Consider the following 17,050-nt stretch of genomic DNA (forward strand, 5'->3'; position numbering starts at 1 on the left):
GCTCTCTTGTCCTGCTCTCAGCAACTTTCCAGATAAAGTCACGTTGTACACAAACATGAGCCAGAAATCACAAGAAGGGAAAACTCCTCTTTTTGATCAAACAGGTTTTGTGTGGAGTTTAACCATGTAACACTTTTCTGGAAGCAGTCACACAACAAATAAGACATACCTGATGTGCCAGAATATAAATATTATGGCCAACATCTTTTGGGGAGATGCCATCATCTCCATTCTCCTCCTCATGGTCACATTCGAGGCCTTGGTTATATGCATTCTTCATCACATCCACCTGTAACACAAACCCAACCAAGGAGAGATGAAATAACCGTTATTCTTGGGGGGGGGAAAGCACCAAATGCCGTGTCTGAACACGCTCGCTTTGGTCAGCTCAAGCCTGGATGGGTGCCCTGCGGTCCTGCAAGAAGAGCGAGCCGTCTGAGAAACGCTTTCTGAATAAAGACAAGCTTGAAGTATTTATGAAGCTCCAAACTGCTACATTTCTCATCAGTAAACCTTCTGCAACCATGAGAAAGGAACAGGGACACTAAGCCTTTCTGAATAGGTATTTTCACAAATGCTTTTAAAGACAGATCTACAGATACAGGTACAGTCTTGTGGCACTTAGAGTGCAGCCATGATCTCTCTCTGACTCGAGCTGGCTGCAACGTCACTCAGCGTTCTCCACACAGTTTAACAGAAAAAACCCACTTAAACCAAAAAGAAAAGGAAGATACAGATCTGGGCAGGGTGCGGGGGTAATGCTAAAATATTCAAAAGCCTTTTACAGGGCCAATGGGGGGAACCCAACCTCAGGGACGGCCTCATCGTGCTGAGATGCCACCAGGGCCATGACTCCCTGTAGCCAGCAAGCCACTGGGCTCTGCCCGAGTGCAGGGGCTGGTGCCCACAGATCTCCCCGCAAAATAGGTTTTTCAGTCACTGCTGTTACATGGTCAATTGGATCAGAAATAATTTCTCCAGACTTACAATCTATTTAAAATTCCTGGAGATCTATACAAGTACCGTGGTCATTCTAAAACACAACAACAACTGCTTGTAACTCTTTCTGTTTGCTCATGAGACATATAACATACAACATACATACATATATATGTATGTCTACACACACACTTCTGTTAGCACTGTTTCACAAACTGTACAAGCTTAATTTCCCAGCCCCTGACAAAATGTACTTGAAGAGTCTACCAGAGTATGATAATTTAGTTAGGAAACAATTACAGAAAAGTGCTTGGAACGGATAAAAATAATGAAGTCGTAAAGACTGAAATCATGCATGCTTGATCCTTTTAAAGTACTTTTTGTGAATTAGTACTATCCTGATACATTGTGCCACTATATGCTGCCAACACTTTTCAGCTTAGATGCAGATCATTTTAAAAATGTTTTAATGACAGATTTTTTTTCAGCCAAAAGATTTATGAATATTCAGAAGTTTTCTCACCAGTTCCCTTGGTCTCATGTTAAAAAGGATTCTTTCCGCATTCTCACTGTCGTGCCTGCTTTCCATAATAGCCAGCAAAAGCTTGGAGGCATTGTTCTAGAGATACAAAACCAAGTTAATGCAAATTTAAAAATCTATTTCATGGATTAACGACCCTTGCATTTGTTTTAATTGAGAGTACGAGGACCACTTTTTTAGTGGGTAAGATTTTAAACTACTCACATCTTTTTTTTACTGACATATTTAACAGGGGTTTTCGCCCATTTTAATGTCAGCATACTGTAAGGCTAACTAACCCGGCACACTATAATGGAAGAAGTATTTCAAATATTGAAAAATATTCAACTTAATTACAGAGCCTTGTTCTATACGGCGCACAAGAAATGAATTCCCATTTCCTTTTCTTATTGCCCACCTAGCAATTTTTGCCATGGCTTTCTGTTAAAACAATACTCAACAGAGGTAATTACAAAATGTATTACACTAAAGGCTTCATCATTCAGGCAGGTTTCCTTCCTCTTTGGTTTTTATAAAGTCCAACTGGTTATTATTTGAAAGGTTATAAAATAAGCTGTTTTCATACATTCTGGAATTTTGTTTCATTATCAAATATTCCTGGGGGAACGTATAAAGATATTCTTTACTTTGTCAACTGGCTGCTTTTCACCGAGACCTCTCCCAAGGATTAAATAGCATAAGCTTTAGCAATGCCTCAGGACTGTGGAGCCTTGTCTGACTTCCAGTCAAATCAGATACTGTGGACAGGAGAAGAAGAATGGGTTTGGAGGTTTGACTGCTTTCTGGCAGAGCGTGGCTGCCTTGGTTCACCTGCCACAGCATCCCCTCATCATCCTCTATGACAGACCGAGCTGTGTGAGTACTCGGAAGCAGACTGCAGTCCCATGATACAGGTAGGGGCTAGTAAAAAACTCAACCCACCATAAAACCTCTTTGTCAGCTGCTTATTGCCAGACGTCAGCAATTCAAACTGAAATTTCTTGCAGCCTCAGAGGCTGAGGGTGCGCCTCAGACAATTAGTATGGATAATTTTGGAGGAAAAGGGTTCAGCTGCTTTTGGGACTGAGGCAAAAAGAAAGATGTTATTTTCTGCATGTTCAAGCAATTTTGGTTTTAAGCAGCCTTTGCATCTCCAAGTTTTGATAGCAGAGTTGAAAATCTGGAGCACTAGAGGCCAAGATAACACAATCATGCAAATTGTAGTCCCTGGGGAACCTCAGCCAAATTTGTCCAACTTGTAAGCCTTTTTTTTTTTAAATTACTATTTGAATACTATACTGTAGAAATTTGATGGAATTTCACAGCTAAAAGCCTGCAGAGTTTCTTCTTGGTGGGCACACAATCACAAGAAAATCATGCAAGTTGGATCCCAAAATCCCACATTTGAGGCTCTCCTTTGGACTGATCTTTCAGCAGTCCCATCCCCTGCTCAAAGCAGGTTGCTCAGGGCTGTGTCAAGCTGAGCTTTGAACATCTCCAACTGGGAGACTGTAGGATTAGAAGTCAGCAGCAGCAGGAAGGAGAAGATAGAAGGAGGGTGGATGAATAGAATGAGGATTTATACATGACAGGGAAACTAGGACCTCCTGGGAGAGGAGATTGGGAGTTGAGTGAAAAGCCAGGAGAAAGGACACTGGGCTTGCCAGCACAAGGATGAGATAAGGACAAAGAACAATGGATGAGCAGAAAAGACCAGACTGGGACTGGCTAAAGGAGAACGGGATTCTACATGGATTTTTCCACAGTTCCCCTTTCCTTTTGCTCCAGAATCAAACCAGCATCATCCACTGGAAAGGTCTAACCAGACTCTTTACCTTGCAACCTACATTGCCAGAGTCTAACGTGCACAGTGAGTGAGACCAGGTGGAGGGAAAGGACAACCTGACAGGGTGCTGCTCTGAGGCACTGGATGCTTCTTTTTCTGCTGCAGTTTTCCCTTACAATGGTGACCAAGTCAGTTGTTGTAGCATCGGTAGGATCTCAAACTGAGCCTGAGGGAAAGGGGGAAGACAAGCTGTGAGGCGGCTTGAGAAGGAAAGGGAGGAAACAGTGGAGGAAGGCACCAGCCTACTCACTCATGGGTGAGGAGGACTTTGAAGCTATTTCCCAGTGCAGACATCCCTGGGGATGGAGAGAAGCCCGCTGCAGCTTCCAGGAAGTGAGGAAAGGTAGAGGGTGGGTAGAACTTTGTGTCATCGACAGCCAGTTTCTTGCTACTGACTCGGCAAAAGTGGCATGCCATAGCCTAGAATTACAGGCACATCCGCCCGGTTTTTTTCCTCTGATCACTTGTACCTGACATTGAGATGCTCATTTGACTACTTGTTCCTCATTTTCTTCATGCTTTGAGACCCTGGGATCTGATTTCCATTCCCAGACATCAATGAGGAAAAGAGGTCCACGACTTGGAAAATACAGTATAAAGTTCTTCATAAGACATTAGTACTGTGAAAAATCGGTTCCCAGGTGCTACAAATGTGACAGCCCGAAGTACTTCTGGCCTTCATTTCTCTTTACCTGGGTTCCCATCTCATCTCCTCACAAGGCTTTTGGAAAAATAAATTAATGCGTGAAGCAACTAGATACAGTAGAGTAAGGTGCTATGAGAAAAGCCAAAAAGACACTCGTATTAGAGTCTCTCTACCCTCAGACTGACAACGTCTCTTCATCCTGCCACTATACAGAGTGGCAGATACTGAGGTCACTCTGTGTGCCAGGGCTTAAATACCAGTCAGTAAGGAAGGCCAAGAGGTCATACTCTAAATAACAAGAAGCAGAACAGAACATTGGCCATCTGTGCACTCAGTGAACACTGTCTACCCTGCTCACTAAACGATTTGGGAGTCCAGTGGGAAAATATATTCCATGAAGATGTAATTAAATACCACATCACAAACTATGTGCAAAACAAGCTAAATTAAGATGGCATGGGAAAATATAATTCTGCATTGCCTTTGCTTTGGTTGGGGGGTATGAGTTCAACATATAAAGTTCCCTGAAAACAGTGTCTGAGCTTGTTTGTATGTGTAAGTGTGTGGGCCTATATATGCATTCTGTATTTGCACTGCAAAATTTATGTATTTGCAACTTGCCTATGAACGCTGACAGATTGTCAATGTTAAATATTATCTGGTAAACTCAGTGCTATATTATTTTGATGTGTTGACACTCAAAATCAAACCCAGAAACTTCTTAATTTGGATCTAATTCTTGACATCACAACTGGCCCAGCACTGTGTCCAGTTCTGGGCTCCCCAGTACAAGATATGGACTTACTGGAACGAGTCCAGCAAAGAGACACAAAGATGAATAAGGGAATGGAGTATTTTTCATATAAGGAGCAGCTGAGAGCTGGGACTGTTCAACCTGGAGAAGAGAGGGCTCAGAAGGATCAGGTCCATATGTTTAAATACCTGATGGGAGGGAATGAAGAAGAGGGAGCCAGACCCCTCTCAGCAGTGCCCACTGAGAGGACAAGAGGCAATGTACAGAAATTAAGACACACATTAAATTTCCTCTTGTATTGGGTTTGTGTGACAAGGTTTGGTAGCAGGGGGGCTACAGGGGTGGCTTCTGTGAGAAGCTGCTAGAAGCTTCCCCCATGTCCAACAAAGCCAATGCCAGCCGGCTACAAGATGGACCCGCTGCTGGCCAAGGCCGAGCCCATCAGCCACAGCAGTAGCACCTCTGGGATAATGTATTAAAGAAGGGGGGGGGAAAGTTGCTGCACAACAGCAACTGCAGCCGGACAGAGGAGTGAGAAGATGTGAGAGGAACAACTCTGCAGACACCAAGGTCAGTGCAGAAGGAGGGGCAGGAGGTGCTCCAGGCGCCGCAGCAGAGATTCCCCTGCAGCCCATGGAGGATGATGGGGAGCAGAGATTCCACCTGCAGCCCATGGAGGACCCCACGTTGGAGCAGGTGGATGCACCCGAAGGCAGCTGTGACCCCATGGGAAGCCCGTGCTGGAGCAAGCTCCTGGCAGGACCTGTGGCCCTGTGGAGAGAGGAGCCCACGCCGGAGCAGGTTTGCTGGCAGGACTTGTGACCCCGTGTGGGACCGTCGCTGGAGCAGTCTGTTCTGTAGGATTGCACCCCATGGAAGGGACCCACGCTGGAGCAGGTCATGAAGAACTGCAGCCCGTGGGAAGGACTCACGTTGGAGAAGTTGGTGGAGGACTGTCTCCCGTGGGAGGGACCCCACGCTGGAGCAGGGGCAGAGTGTGAGGAGTCCTCCCCCTGAGGAGGAACAAGCAGCAGGGACAACATGTGATGAACTGACCACAACCCCCATTCCCCATCCCCCTGTGCTGCTGGTGGGGAGGAGGGAGAGAAATTGGGAGTGAAGTTGAGCCCAGGAAGAAGGGAGGGGTGCGGGGAGGTGTTTTAAGATTTGGTTTTATTTCTCATTACTCTACTCTGATTTCATTGGCAATAAATTAAACTAATTTCCCCAAGTCAAGTCTGTTTTGCCTGTGACAGTAATTAGTGAGTGATCTCTCCCTGTCCTTATCTCGACCCACGAGCCTTTCATTATATTTTCTCTCCCCTGTGCAGCTGAGGAGGGGAGTCAAAGAGCAGCTTTGGGGGGCACCCGGCCTCCAGCCAGGATCAACCCACCACACGTCTAAACACAAGAAAACACTTTTTTACTGTGAGAGTGATCAAACACTGGAATAGGTTGCCCAGAGGGGTTGTGGAGTGTCCCACTGTGGAGATATTCAACTGGACATGGTTGACCCTGCTTGAGCAGGGGGGTTGGACAAGATGACCCCAAGATGTCCCTTCTAATCCAAATGACTCTGTGATTCTGTATAATCACAATAATTTCCACACTTTGAATCTTCGGTATCATTCATCACAATTTTTGCTATTTCAGTAAGAGTAAGGCATATATAGTCTCCTAAGAACAGTGTCAAACTGGTCCTTGCAGCGTTATCGCTAAACTCCATTTTTGGTTATTACATAGAAAAGATGTTCTACAAACATTTGCCAGCCTCATGATAATGGCAAATCAAAATGGTACTAGACTTACTGTAGTTAGGTCTTTACAGGGACTGAAATTTGGACTTCAAAAGAACTTCTGCATGTTCAAAGTTAAATGTTTGTTTAAGTGTTTTGCTTGAGGGGGGGTCTGAATTACAGTGCCATTCAAAAATGTAATTACAGTTATTAAAATCATGTGTAAAGCACTGTTGATTCAATGTTTCATTGTACATGATATGTAGCTGTATTAATTATTTTATTAGACATCCATAATGTTGCCAATATGATGCAATGCAGCTACCACAAAGCATTTGCTGGTTTTGGGGAGGAAACAGACCATCTGCAATGGTAATACTTCATTCGCAAGGCAAGAAAAGGCAATAACCCAAGGCTCCTCCTGGACAAGTTCTATCCTACTTGGCAGACAGTATCGCTGCAGAGCTCTCCTCTGCATGCAATGGCACACAGACCAGAGAAACTTATCTACGAGCCTATCCAGCTCGCCAGAGAACACAAAACAAAATTACAAGCCCTCCCACTCTATACTTTGTCCTCCCCCCTCAGAGGACACTGAGAAGGGAAATAAAATACAATTTAACTTTGTTTTCAACTTTATTTGACATAACAGGTCATCTGATATATTATTCTTTTTTCACAACATCTCCTTCTCAAGTAATTTTTAAGAGATCAGTATAAACAGAGAATGCCTGCCTTGTTACATGTCTGTACAGTGTTGCTATTTATCAGTCCTGTGAGATTTTATGCCCACAATCTGGAGTCTTCATGCTAGCTATATCATGTCTGTTTGATAGGATTAAAAAAAAAAAAAAAAAAAAAAAAGCTGAGGGCATAGTCCCAAACACAACAGTGGGTCAAAAGGCCTGTGGTAGAGGGCCTGATAAGGATTCAGAAGCTGAGCTGAATTCATTTGCAACGTTTGTTTTCAAAGGCTGCTGAGTATATTATGCTATGGTAAGACTAAGTAAATGTCAGGTAGCCTAGAGCTCTGGCATAGGTATGTCTTCTATTATTACTCAGATTTAAATAAACAAATTTACATTTACTGTACCTTTAGCTGAAGCACCAAGTCCATGCAGTATTTGCCAAGAGGGTTTATGTCATTCAAGATGAGTGCAATGATAATATCAATCCCATTAGATTCATGGGTGGCTATGCAAGTCTGCAAAATAAGAGAAGAGAAGGGAGTCCAGGGCGCGGGGAGTGGAGAGGGAGGGAGGGAGGGAGGGAGGGAGGGAAGGAAGGAGGAGGAAAAAGAGGGACACAGGACAAGTGGAGGGAGGGAGAGAGAGAATATGCACATCAGCAAATTTCCAAAACAAGGACCCAGAACTTGAAAGACCTTGTAACAGCAACAAACCTCCCAGCCAAAGCAGAGCAGCCTGAAAACATGCCACAAGCGGTGCTGGGGGAGACCTGCGTAGTATGGAACCAACCCCAACAGCTGTGAAGTACACAGCTGGAAAAAAGGTGGTGCGAGCTAAAGTACGCTTGCAGTGAATCATGCAGGGTTTGGCACCAAGTGCTACAAGTTAGAGACAGCAGCCCACAGGGACGGTGCCAGATTCAGCTGAACACACATGCAGAGACATAAAAGACATGCTTGAATGTAGGCACAATCAAATTTGCACACTCAAATTCTTAGTTTGCATTCAGCAATCAGCATTAATATTGCTGTTACAGCATGAATTGTTTGCAAAGATTGTTTTCTACATGCATCTGGACATGTCCCGCACAGAAAGACATTTCTGGATATGGAATTCAAAACTGTAACTATGACCAACAGTATTTCCCAAACACTTTTACAGCTGGAGTCCCAGACCTTCTAAGCCTGGTAAATAAGTGTTGGTTATACAGGCCTATGGTATTTTTTTTTAACAGATTTACAGGACAATAGGATAGGAAAAGTTTTCCAGAATGACAGAGAGAGGGGAAAAATGAAAATGAGAGTGTGGAGCATTTGCCTCTGAAATACACCGAATCAGACCTGCAGTTGGTATAAACAAGCATAACTCAAATCCTGAGTGACTTCCCAACAGGTAGGTCTAAGTAATTAAGCGTAACTAATCATTCCCTTCCACTACCAGTGTTCCTCAAGTAAACTTGTTGCAGAACAAGTTAACTTGAAACATTTTTTTTTCTTCCATCTCCAGTCCTGTAATTATTCTTTTTTTACAGATTTTTCCCCATCCATTAGTGAATCAAATATGACTGTTTAAAATTTAGTCCACTACAGGATTTTTGTTTGTTTTTAAAGTATTAAGTAAAGGCTGTTGATTACCAGCAATGGCAATAGAAGCACTCTGCACTTCATTTGTGCGTGTTAATGAAGTAGTATTAATACTGCATGTATTTTTTTCAGCTATTTCTGGTATCAAGAACAGATAGCCTCTATTTTTGCCCACTGCAATTTTCCCATTCCTACTCCATAGCAAAAATCCTGAAAATTCATGCACCGTGACAACTTTACTACGGTTCTCTTCAGATCAAACATAGCAGCGTGTAACTACATTCTTTACCTTTCTATACCGCCTCAGCATGGCACTAAAGAGACATCTACCAAAAGTCACAGCTATATGACTTAAAAAGACTGCATCAAGGAAGGTACAGAAGATTAGAAGCATGATCTTTAGTCTCATCCATTTCACTACTGATATCATAATTAAAGATGCTGATAGGTAGTATAGCAGGATAGTAAGTTAAACTTTGTGGCAGTTATGGGAATTAAGGAAGTAAACGTAAGCAACGTATATAAACGCCAGCAAAGGCAAAATGTATGAAAATTAAGAAAAGAACATTATGTATGCAATGTACTTCCACGACAGTGACTCGAAATCCAGTCTCACCAAGTGAGGTTTAAGCCATGGACCCACTGACATAAGACATTAAACTCTCCCCCAAAGGACTGGAAACTCTGTACATAAGCAGACATACTACAGGAAGAAACTACATTGAGTTCTGACTTAAAAGGATTGCTTAGGTCTTATGAAAGCTTGAAATGCGTTAAGCCTAGCCATTGCAGTTACAACTGAATTTATGTTATTAAGAACACTGAAAGGTTTATGATAAGCACACAGATACCATACATTCAGGTATATTCTTCTGTGCCCACAAGTTGAGCCCTACCTGATTTTCATGACATGGACCTTGGCAATATTCAGTCAAGCTTTCCAGTGTCTGGTTCACAAGAGCCACATTTCTCTCATTGATGTAAAGTCCCAATAAGCCCAGTCCACCTGTCGTGCTTCCACAGATACAGTCCAAAAACTGAAGGGTCTCACAAACAAGGTTGTAATTTGTTTTATTGTTCTGATGTCTTAAAAAATTCTGGTGGACAGAGAAAAGGAACAACAAAAAAACCCAACAAAAAACCCAAGAGAGTTAGAGTCAAGTCAAACACACCGTCTTTTTCATGAAAAAATCAAAGTGGACAATTTACGACCATATGACCACTGTACCTTAGGTACTGAGGTACACTACACTGTAGAAAATACATTATGCCTTAGTGCAGCAGTTGAGAACCATTATCTGATTAAATCAGTAGAGAAAGAAGGGCTTAGGAAAGTGAACTTTGCAAACATCTGCACTGGCCTTAAATGTCTTCTATATCCCCCATCCATCTTGTTGTAACTACTCTTCTCTCGGAAGCTTCTTGCCCCACAGCTGAGCAGGTATAGCAGCACATGACGTCTTCTCCCTGGCCGTGTCAGCGCAGAACGGTAGCTTAGTTCAAACCACCCCCAACACTGCTTTAAGGAAGGCTGCTGGACACGGCACTGAGTTTTATTTGCAGAAAATTAATTTTGCAAAGGTTGCTATGGGGACAGTAATTTCTACCAGAGGAACTGATAGCAGGGACACACGTAACATCTTAAAGTCTTCAATCATAATACCTAGGAAAAAGAGCAGTACCCAAACTTTGCCCAGAAACTTCCTGTGGTCTTCAAGCCTGTGGTAAGCGACCCACCATTTGTGCATGGAAGCTGTACTAACAGGCACATTTAGACACTTTTTAATTCCATGTGTCGGTGCTGCGGTCCCCAAGCAATTCTGAGGACATAAACATGAGCTCAACCAGAGCATGCAAGTGGTTCTTGAAAAGGGTTATTTTATCCCTTGGACCAAAAGAACAACAACATTTTAGACACTTCTATTCTGTAACGTAAGCCAGGCACAGGCATGTTTTTCTTCCCTCATGAAGTTCCAGCTCCTGTAATATTTCTTTCAGAGCTCAGCTCAAAAACACTTTACCTGGAGCTCTCGGTTGTGGTTCTCACACAGCAGCTGAAGAAATCTCAGTATTGGCTGCATGATTGCAATGGCAGGGCTCATGACTGCTTCTTCTGTGGACTTCTCTTCTGCATTTGCAGCATCTGTTCCTGAGCCCATAAGATCTACTTCTGGGTCCATTTCTCTTCTATACACTGAGTAAGCCTTGGATGTCGCAGAAGATGCTTCTGTTAACTGTCCTTTCATACCCTCTTTCAGATGCAGGGTTGAATCCTTTACTGAAAAAGAAGACAATTTTTCTTCATTTTTGAAACTCTTTCGCCTCGTTTGATTAAACAATAAGAAAACAATAATAATGAATGCAACTTTTTCTTCACTGGTGCCTAACTTTTCAAAGACCTCTAGGCAACTTACAAAGAATATCAAAGCAACATTCATGCAGGGATAGCATGTTCCAAATAAACCACAAACCAGAGTGAAACAGAACATTAAAACAAAAAGCCCTACTATTTCTCTCCCATATACAATAAATGATGAGAACAATGGAAGGACCACAGGGTGGGAAATCAGTTCCTGCGTTTGCTCTTGTGAAATAGTCCCATCAGCAGCAGCCTCAACTTCTGCTTCTCTAAAAATATGGTTCTATATCTTCTATTAGTGTAAGCTGGCATAGCTTCACTGATTTCATCAAAGCTAATTCCTTGTAACCAGCTTAAGAGATTGCCTATAATTTAGAGAAAAATAGGCAAAATATGCAAATTAGCAATGATTAATATTAAAGCTTATTGATCAACACAGCAGAGTATCAGTGATGCAGTACATGCAGTCTGAATATAATGCACTTCTTCCCTCTTCTACATGGGTGCCTTCTTACCTCTCTTTTTGGGAACAGATATGGTTAGGTCACTATCATCGTCTTTCTTTTTGCTCCCCAAATCAGTAGTGTTCACTGTCACTGTCGATCGTATCTCCTGCTGAGCAGCTTTCATGCGGTCATACAGGACTTTAAAGAATTTTTCCGACTTTTTTTGCTCCTTCAGTTGCTGGTAAGTTGAATACTGCAAAAAATATATTCTTTAGATAGCAATCTTTGAAGGAAGAAGAAATAAAAAATACACTATTTTTTGTGAAACAAATGATGAATAATTACTTCACTTACACAGAACAAATGTTGGCCACTGCCTGACCAGTTCTTTCACAAAGTGATAAACAAGGCTGGTAACAAAGATTGATAATAACATTTTTAAATTTGGATAAAATGGTGAACACCGCTATTTGCAATCTTTAAAATGTCACAATATTACACTTGAAGTTAAATTACTTCGTGACACTCTCAATTTCTCCAAGCATTCTGGAGTTATAATATTCCATCTACAAATAACAGCAAAAAGTAATTGTTATTATGTAACAACAAGAGGAAGCATGAAACATCTAATGTGGAATATTATAGCTTAGATCATATACATTTTTTGTGCTTCACACAGAATTGGAATTAATATTTTTGGTTATTATGTCCAGTCCCTTAGTATTATCGTCAAGCAGGCTGCGTACCATTTTCAAAAGTTTACAAACTCTGTCTTAAAGTAAAAGCTTTTTACAGCCCCTAATAATTTATTTTAGAAAGGTGCAACAAAATCTCACTTTTTAACATTTTCTGGACACTCTCTAAGGGTCACAGATCATATCATCTTTTCTACAGAATAAAGATACAGGATGGGATTCCTCTCATTGCAATGAGGAGGCTATTGGTTACTAAGTTGGTTATTTAGGCTCCTTTCACAAGCAATGATGAGATATGGGGAAGTGCAGGGAGTGATTCACATCATCTCTCCTCTCTTATGATAACTCTGCTGATCACGGAGTAAGAATAAACAATCACCTTATTTGGCTAAAGTTGAGTGAGAGGAATATCATTCACAAAAACTAGAATCCGTAGTTCAAAGCAGTTATTTTCTACAGATGGGGATAGTGGTCTTCTCAAACGGCCAGTTTTTCTCTTTGGAGATTTTGATAAATGTCCCTAAACATTTCCAGAAATTAATTTTACTGCTATTATAAACTTGAAAGTATTGTAATTTTTAATTTTACGAAGAGAGATATGAAATAACTGGAGATAATGCTCACATGGCAAAGACCACATTCAAAGGAGCACTGCTACACAGAATGGTACAGTGGAAAACTGTTTTCTTCTATTGAAGAGTCTACACTATAAAATACTGCATAATAATAGGGCACATTTACATTTGTATTATAGTGATACATATTATAGTGATAAACTCTTCACAGAACTCACAGCAAAAAGTTTGTGTCCAGACTACATGCATTTGAAAACCAATATGTGAATAAGTAAATGAAATTAGTACCTGTGTTTGCGTATTTCCACCTTCAAGCAACGCAATACCAAGCAAAATGCCTTCTGAGAAAATTCTGTCATTTTTGGTATTTACTATAACATCTATGACTAGTTCTGATGCACCTTCTTTATCCAGAAGGCACTGAATATCAAACATGGTTACCCCAGACTTATCTGAGTCTTGTCCTGAAAATCCACCTGCAAATTACACAAATACATACCATTCATGTTTGTTTTACATATGTATATGAAAATGAATCTATTAGCAATAATAATTTGTCTTATTGCTACACAATAGCAATGTAATGAATTTAATTTTGAAATTCTGTTTGAGGCAAAATTCCCCTTGACACAAACAAGATTTTTGTGTGAAACTGCAATGCTGAGCACCAAGAATAAGAAATAAAACAAAACCCTGAACCACTGTTCTGTCGTGATATTCAGACAAGAAAGAAGTCGGAAATTATACCGATTTGTCCACCAACCCCCTGCTTTAATTCCACCACTGCATACACTAAACGGTGTGTATGGTCAGTGCTCTGACCACTTTTAAATCTGCTTTTCAATCTCAGGCATAATCTATACAAAGATTGTGTACTGGTAAATCCACTCTGATTATGGGTATGACCTTCTAGCTAAATGTTTTTGCTGATATAACTCCTAGACCATTAACATCACAATTACGTTCCTTAAGAACAGAGACTTGAGTTAATCCAGATTAAAGGTATGATTCTAAGGAATTTTGTTAAATTGTATTAGCTCATTAAATCAACCATCTTTTATTATCACAGATTATAATCTTTCCTACTATACTTACTTTTATACAGATGTAACTGCATCTACTTCATTAGGAAAAATACAGTAATGCTTTAATCAGTCAGTACTGCTTTGATTAAACTGATTAAAATGGTTCAGACTGTGATGATGCTACACACACACACACTTTTTAGAGAGAGAACTAAAAAAAATAGTAAATCTTTACTTTCCTGTTTGTTAGGAAGGAAAATTTGGTGTACAGGATATTAAGACTGTAAACATTTCCAGTGTCTACACTGAAATAGTCGAGGAGGATCAGTTGGGTAACATTTGGAAATGCCCACAAGTCTGGACATGTGTTTAATAGATGCTGAAAATGCAATGGCAAGTATTTTGACCCGGCTCTATACCTAGCTTCTGCCTCATTTCCTATGGCATACAATATTTTGGCTTTTCTTAGAAACCACCCTACGGTAACAGAATCATACAACAATTAGATTGTAAGGGACCTACAGAGACCATCCGTTCAAACTTCTTGCTCACGGTAGTTAGAGCAGGTTCATCAGAGTCTTATCCGGTAAAGTTGTAACAAGGACTGACGCATTCTGCAGCCTCTCGAGGAAATCTGTTCCGTTGCCTAACCAGCACCTTTGTAAGACGCTTTTCCTTATATCTTATTTTTTTCATATATCAATAAAGGATCTGGAACTTCAAAAAAATTTTTAGTTTCCAGAAACAGTAACATCTTTGTTCAAATGTTTTGTGCTTAGCCAAATTTCTGGATGTGGACGTACCAGCAAATTAAAATGGTGTTACCAATTGGACCTGAACTGAACGATTGATTGGGGGGTGTGGGGAAAGTCCCTACTTCAGTACCGCCAAACGCACACCAGCCATCTGAGACAAGTGCGTGCAACTTAAAAATAACAAAAGTCTGATACTACCTCTCTTCTAACTGGTTACAGAAAGTGTCTGATTTATTACCAGCTGAATCCCTGGAGCGCTTCCAATGTGCCTATTAGAAAAAATGGTGCTGCTAATTTTGTTCTCTTTAAATGATCTGTGTTGATTTACCTCCCACTTGTGCAGTTTTGCTGTAGCTGGCAGACAGAGGCCCATTCATACCACTTCCATATTCTCCTTTAAAGTAGCGATATAGGAGTATTTTCCTTAAAGTGTTGCCCTTTAAGAGAGAGAGAAAAATAGAAGAAATTAGAGTTGTGGCCAAGTTCCTTTGTTTGAAAAGCAAGCTGTTTAGCATAGATACATAATTTATTAAGTCTTTCTGTTATAATTAGTAAGCAGACAAATAGCAAAGTTGTTCAGAAAACAAACATCTAATGGTCTTATCTAACAAATCTCATGGGAGGAATTCTAAAATACTTTTGTATAAACTTTCTTTGAAGTTTCTTTTAAACTTATTGATTATAAATCAAGTACTTCCACCTCAATATTTTTTACCGGCTATCTTTAAGTGTGTGTATTGAAACAAATTCTACAAAGAGCCAATGCTCTGCAGTCAGTGTGTCCGTGCCCTGCCCTGCCATGGCAGTACTTTCTTCCTATTTTCTGCAGTTGAGTAGTATCACTCCCTTTTCTCTGATCTCAGATAATCCAGCTGATCATCTGAAAGAAGCCACATCACATGAAATATTAAAACAGAGATATGACATTTGATAGAATAGCTTAAAAAGCATTCTCTGTATCTCCTTGTTCCTTTACTTCCAAAACCACAACCAGTCAAAATTTGCATGCAGCTCTCTGAAGATCTTCCCTTTCATTTTGCCTACGTTCTGCAACACAAGACATACTGAATTAAGAGTGGGGGTACCAATTACTTGGTGGTTTTATTTTGCCTTCAGTCTCTGGGGAACACCTGCAGTCAATGCTCAGCTTTACAGAGGCAGTAGGTGACACAACAACTGTAGGTCTATTTGTAACCTAAGATTTTATAAAGAAAAAAGTACTGCGAGGTCTCTGATGATTACCACGGAAGGGGAAAAATTGTTCATTTCAACAGCTTGGCCATAAAATGTGACAACTTCTTCCTTACTTTTACTCACCTACCGGTTTTAATGAAAAACAGTGCTGAAAAATACACGCACCAGAAGCAGTCTCGGTACTTACCAGCTCACCAGCACCTGCACATTAGTGCAGCAGTCAACTTTTCAATCAAAACATCTCTGTGGCCACCACAGACAGTAAGCAGTGTGGAATCAAGTCCCAGAAACACCTCAAGTAGCACTGCTCACACTCCCACTTCTCTGTTAACAAACTTAGTAGTATTTCCAAGTGTGACCACATGCCACGGTGGGGCTTTCACTGCTTCATGGATCTCAAGGACAATGGGCTTGTCTACCTCAAACAAGTGCCAGAATGCAGTATTCTGTATGTGTAGCCTGACAACACAAACCAGTCATTCTTCCCTAGTTCTTGTATTTTGATGGTTTCGAACTATCAAAAGCCATAAATGCAATGGCTGCAAGAAAAATAAAAAGCATCACCTACACATCTGTGGTGCCAGGGAATTTATTAGGTGGATTTTCCAGGTGAGCTACGCCAGCGTGCTCTATGCTACAGAGGAGGACAAAGAACCAGAAGTCTCTGAGGACCTCATACAGGGACAGATTCCTTCCCTGCCTAGTTTGTGATGGGGTTTAACCCTGCATGGATGGATGAGGTACTCTAGCCAAGTTCATAAGAGATTTCGAGATGGCCAAGAGCACCAGCTCCTCCTGCTTGACATCCTGTCTCTAGCTGTGACCAAATTCCAGTGAATGGAAGTGAACTTCATTTTCCACATCTCCTGAAGAAGCCAAACGTATTCTTGAAGAGGAAAAAGTTCCCACCAGAATTGAGAAACATGGACTAAGAACCAGGATAAACTCCCTTTTCAAACTCTCTCAGGCATATATATTACAGAATCATAAAATCGTATCACACAAATAAGATCATAGAGCAGAAACTCTTCATAACACCAGACTAGAAGCCGATCCAGAATGGCCACTGCATTGAGACAAGATCTTTTAATCAGAAAGGCTGGCATTTGCCATACCACTTGATTAACCACTCAGCTTGAAGCAACATCGTCACCCAGCAATCTATGCAGTCTTCTGATGATGAACAAAGTGTCATGGTAAATTATATAAACAGTCACAGTACAGTCACGGGAAGAAACACCAAAAGCCATCTATATATAGTTAAGAATAATACCCGTGGTCACAAGCT

At 41.0% G+C, this 17,050-nt stretch overlaps 1 protein-coding gene across 3 annotated transcripts in view; it reads right to left on the bottom strand.

Annotated features, from left to right (window-relative positions):
* ITPR2 (inositol 1,4,5-trisphosphate receptor type 2) overlaps positions 1-17,050 on the bottom strand; it is a 263,261-nt gene that overhangs the window by 67,422 nt on the left and 178,789 nt on the right. For all 3 annotated transcript variants that reach the window (XM_054827703.1, XM_054827693.1, XM_054827713.1), the window contains exons 38-45: positions 14,897-15,005; positions 13,077-13,264; positions 11,588-11,771; positions 10,735-10,991; positions 9,610-9,810; positions 7,535-7,645; positions 1,463-1,558; positions 170-289 (exon numbers count right to left, since the gene is read on the bottom strand). In XM_054827703.1, the coding sequence (XP_054683678.1) occupies positions 170-289; positions 1,463-1,558; positions 7,535-7,645; positions 9,610-9,810; positions 10,735-10,991; positions 11,588-11,771; positions 13,077-13,264; positions 14,897-15,005 (1,266 nt within the window). The remainder of the gene's footprint in view (positions 1-169; positions 290-1,462; positions 1,559-7,534; positions 7,646-9,609; positions 9,811-10,734; positions 10,992-11,587; positions 11,772-13,076; positions 13,265-14,896; positions 15,006-17,050) is intronic.

The sequence above is a fragment of the Grus americana genome, chromosome 1 (genome assembly GCF_028858705.1).
Source record: "Grus americana isolate bGruAme1 chromosome 1, bGruAme1.mat, whole genome shotgun sequence".
In the NCBI taxonomy this organism is placed as follows: domain Eukaryota; kingdom Metazoa; phylum Chordata; class Aves; order Gruiformes; family Gruidae; genus Grus; species Grus americana.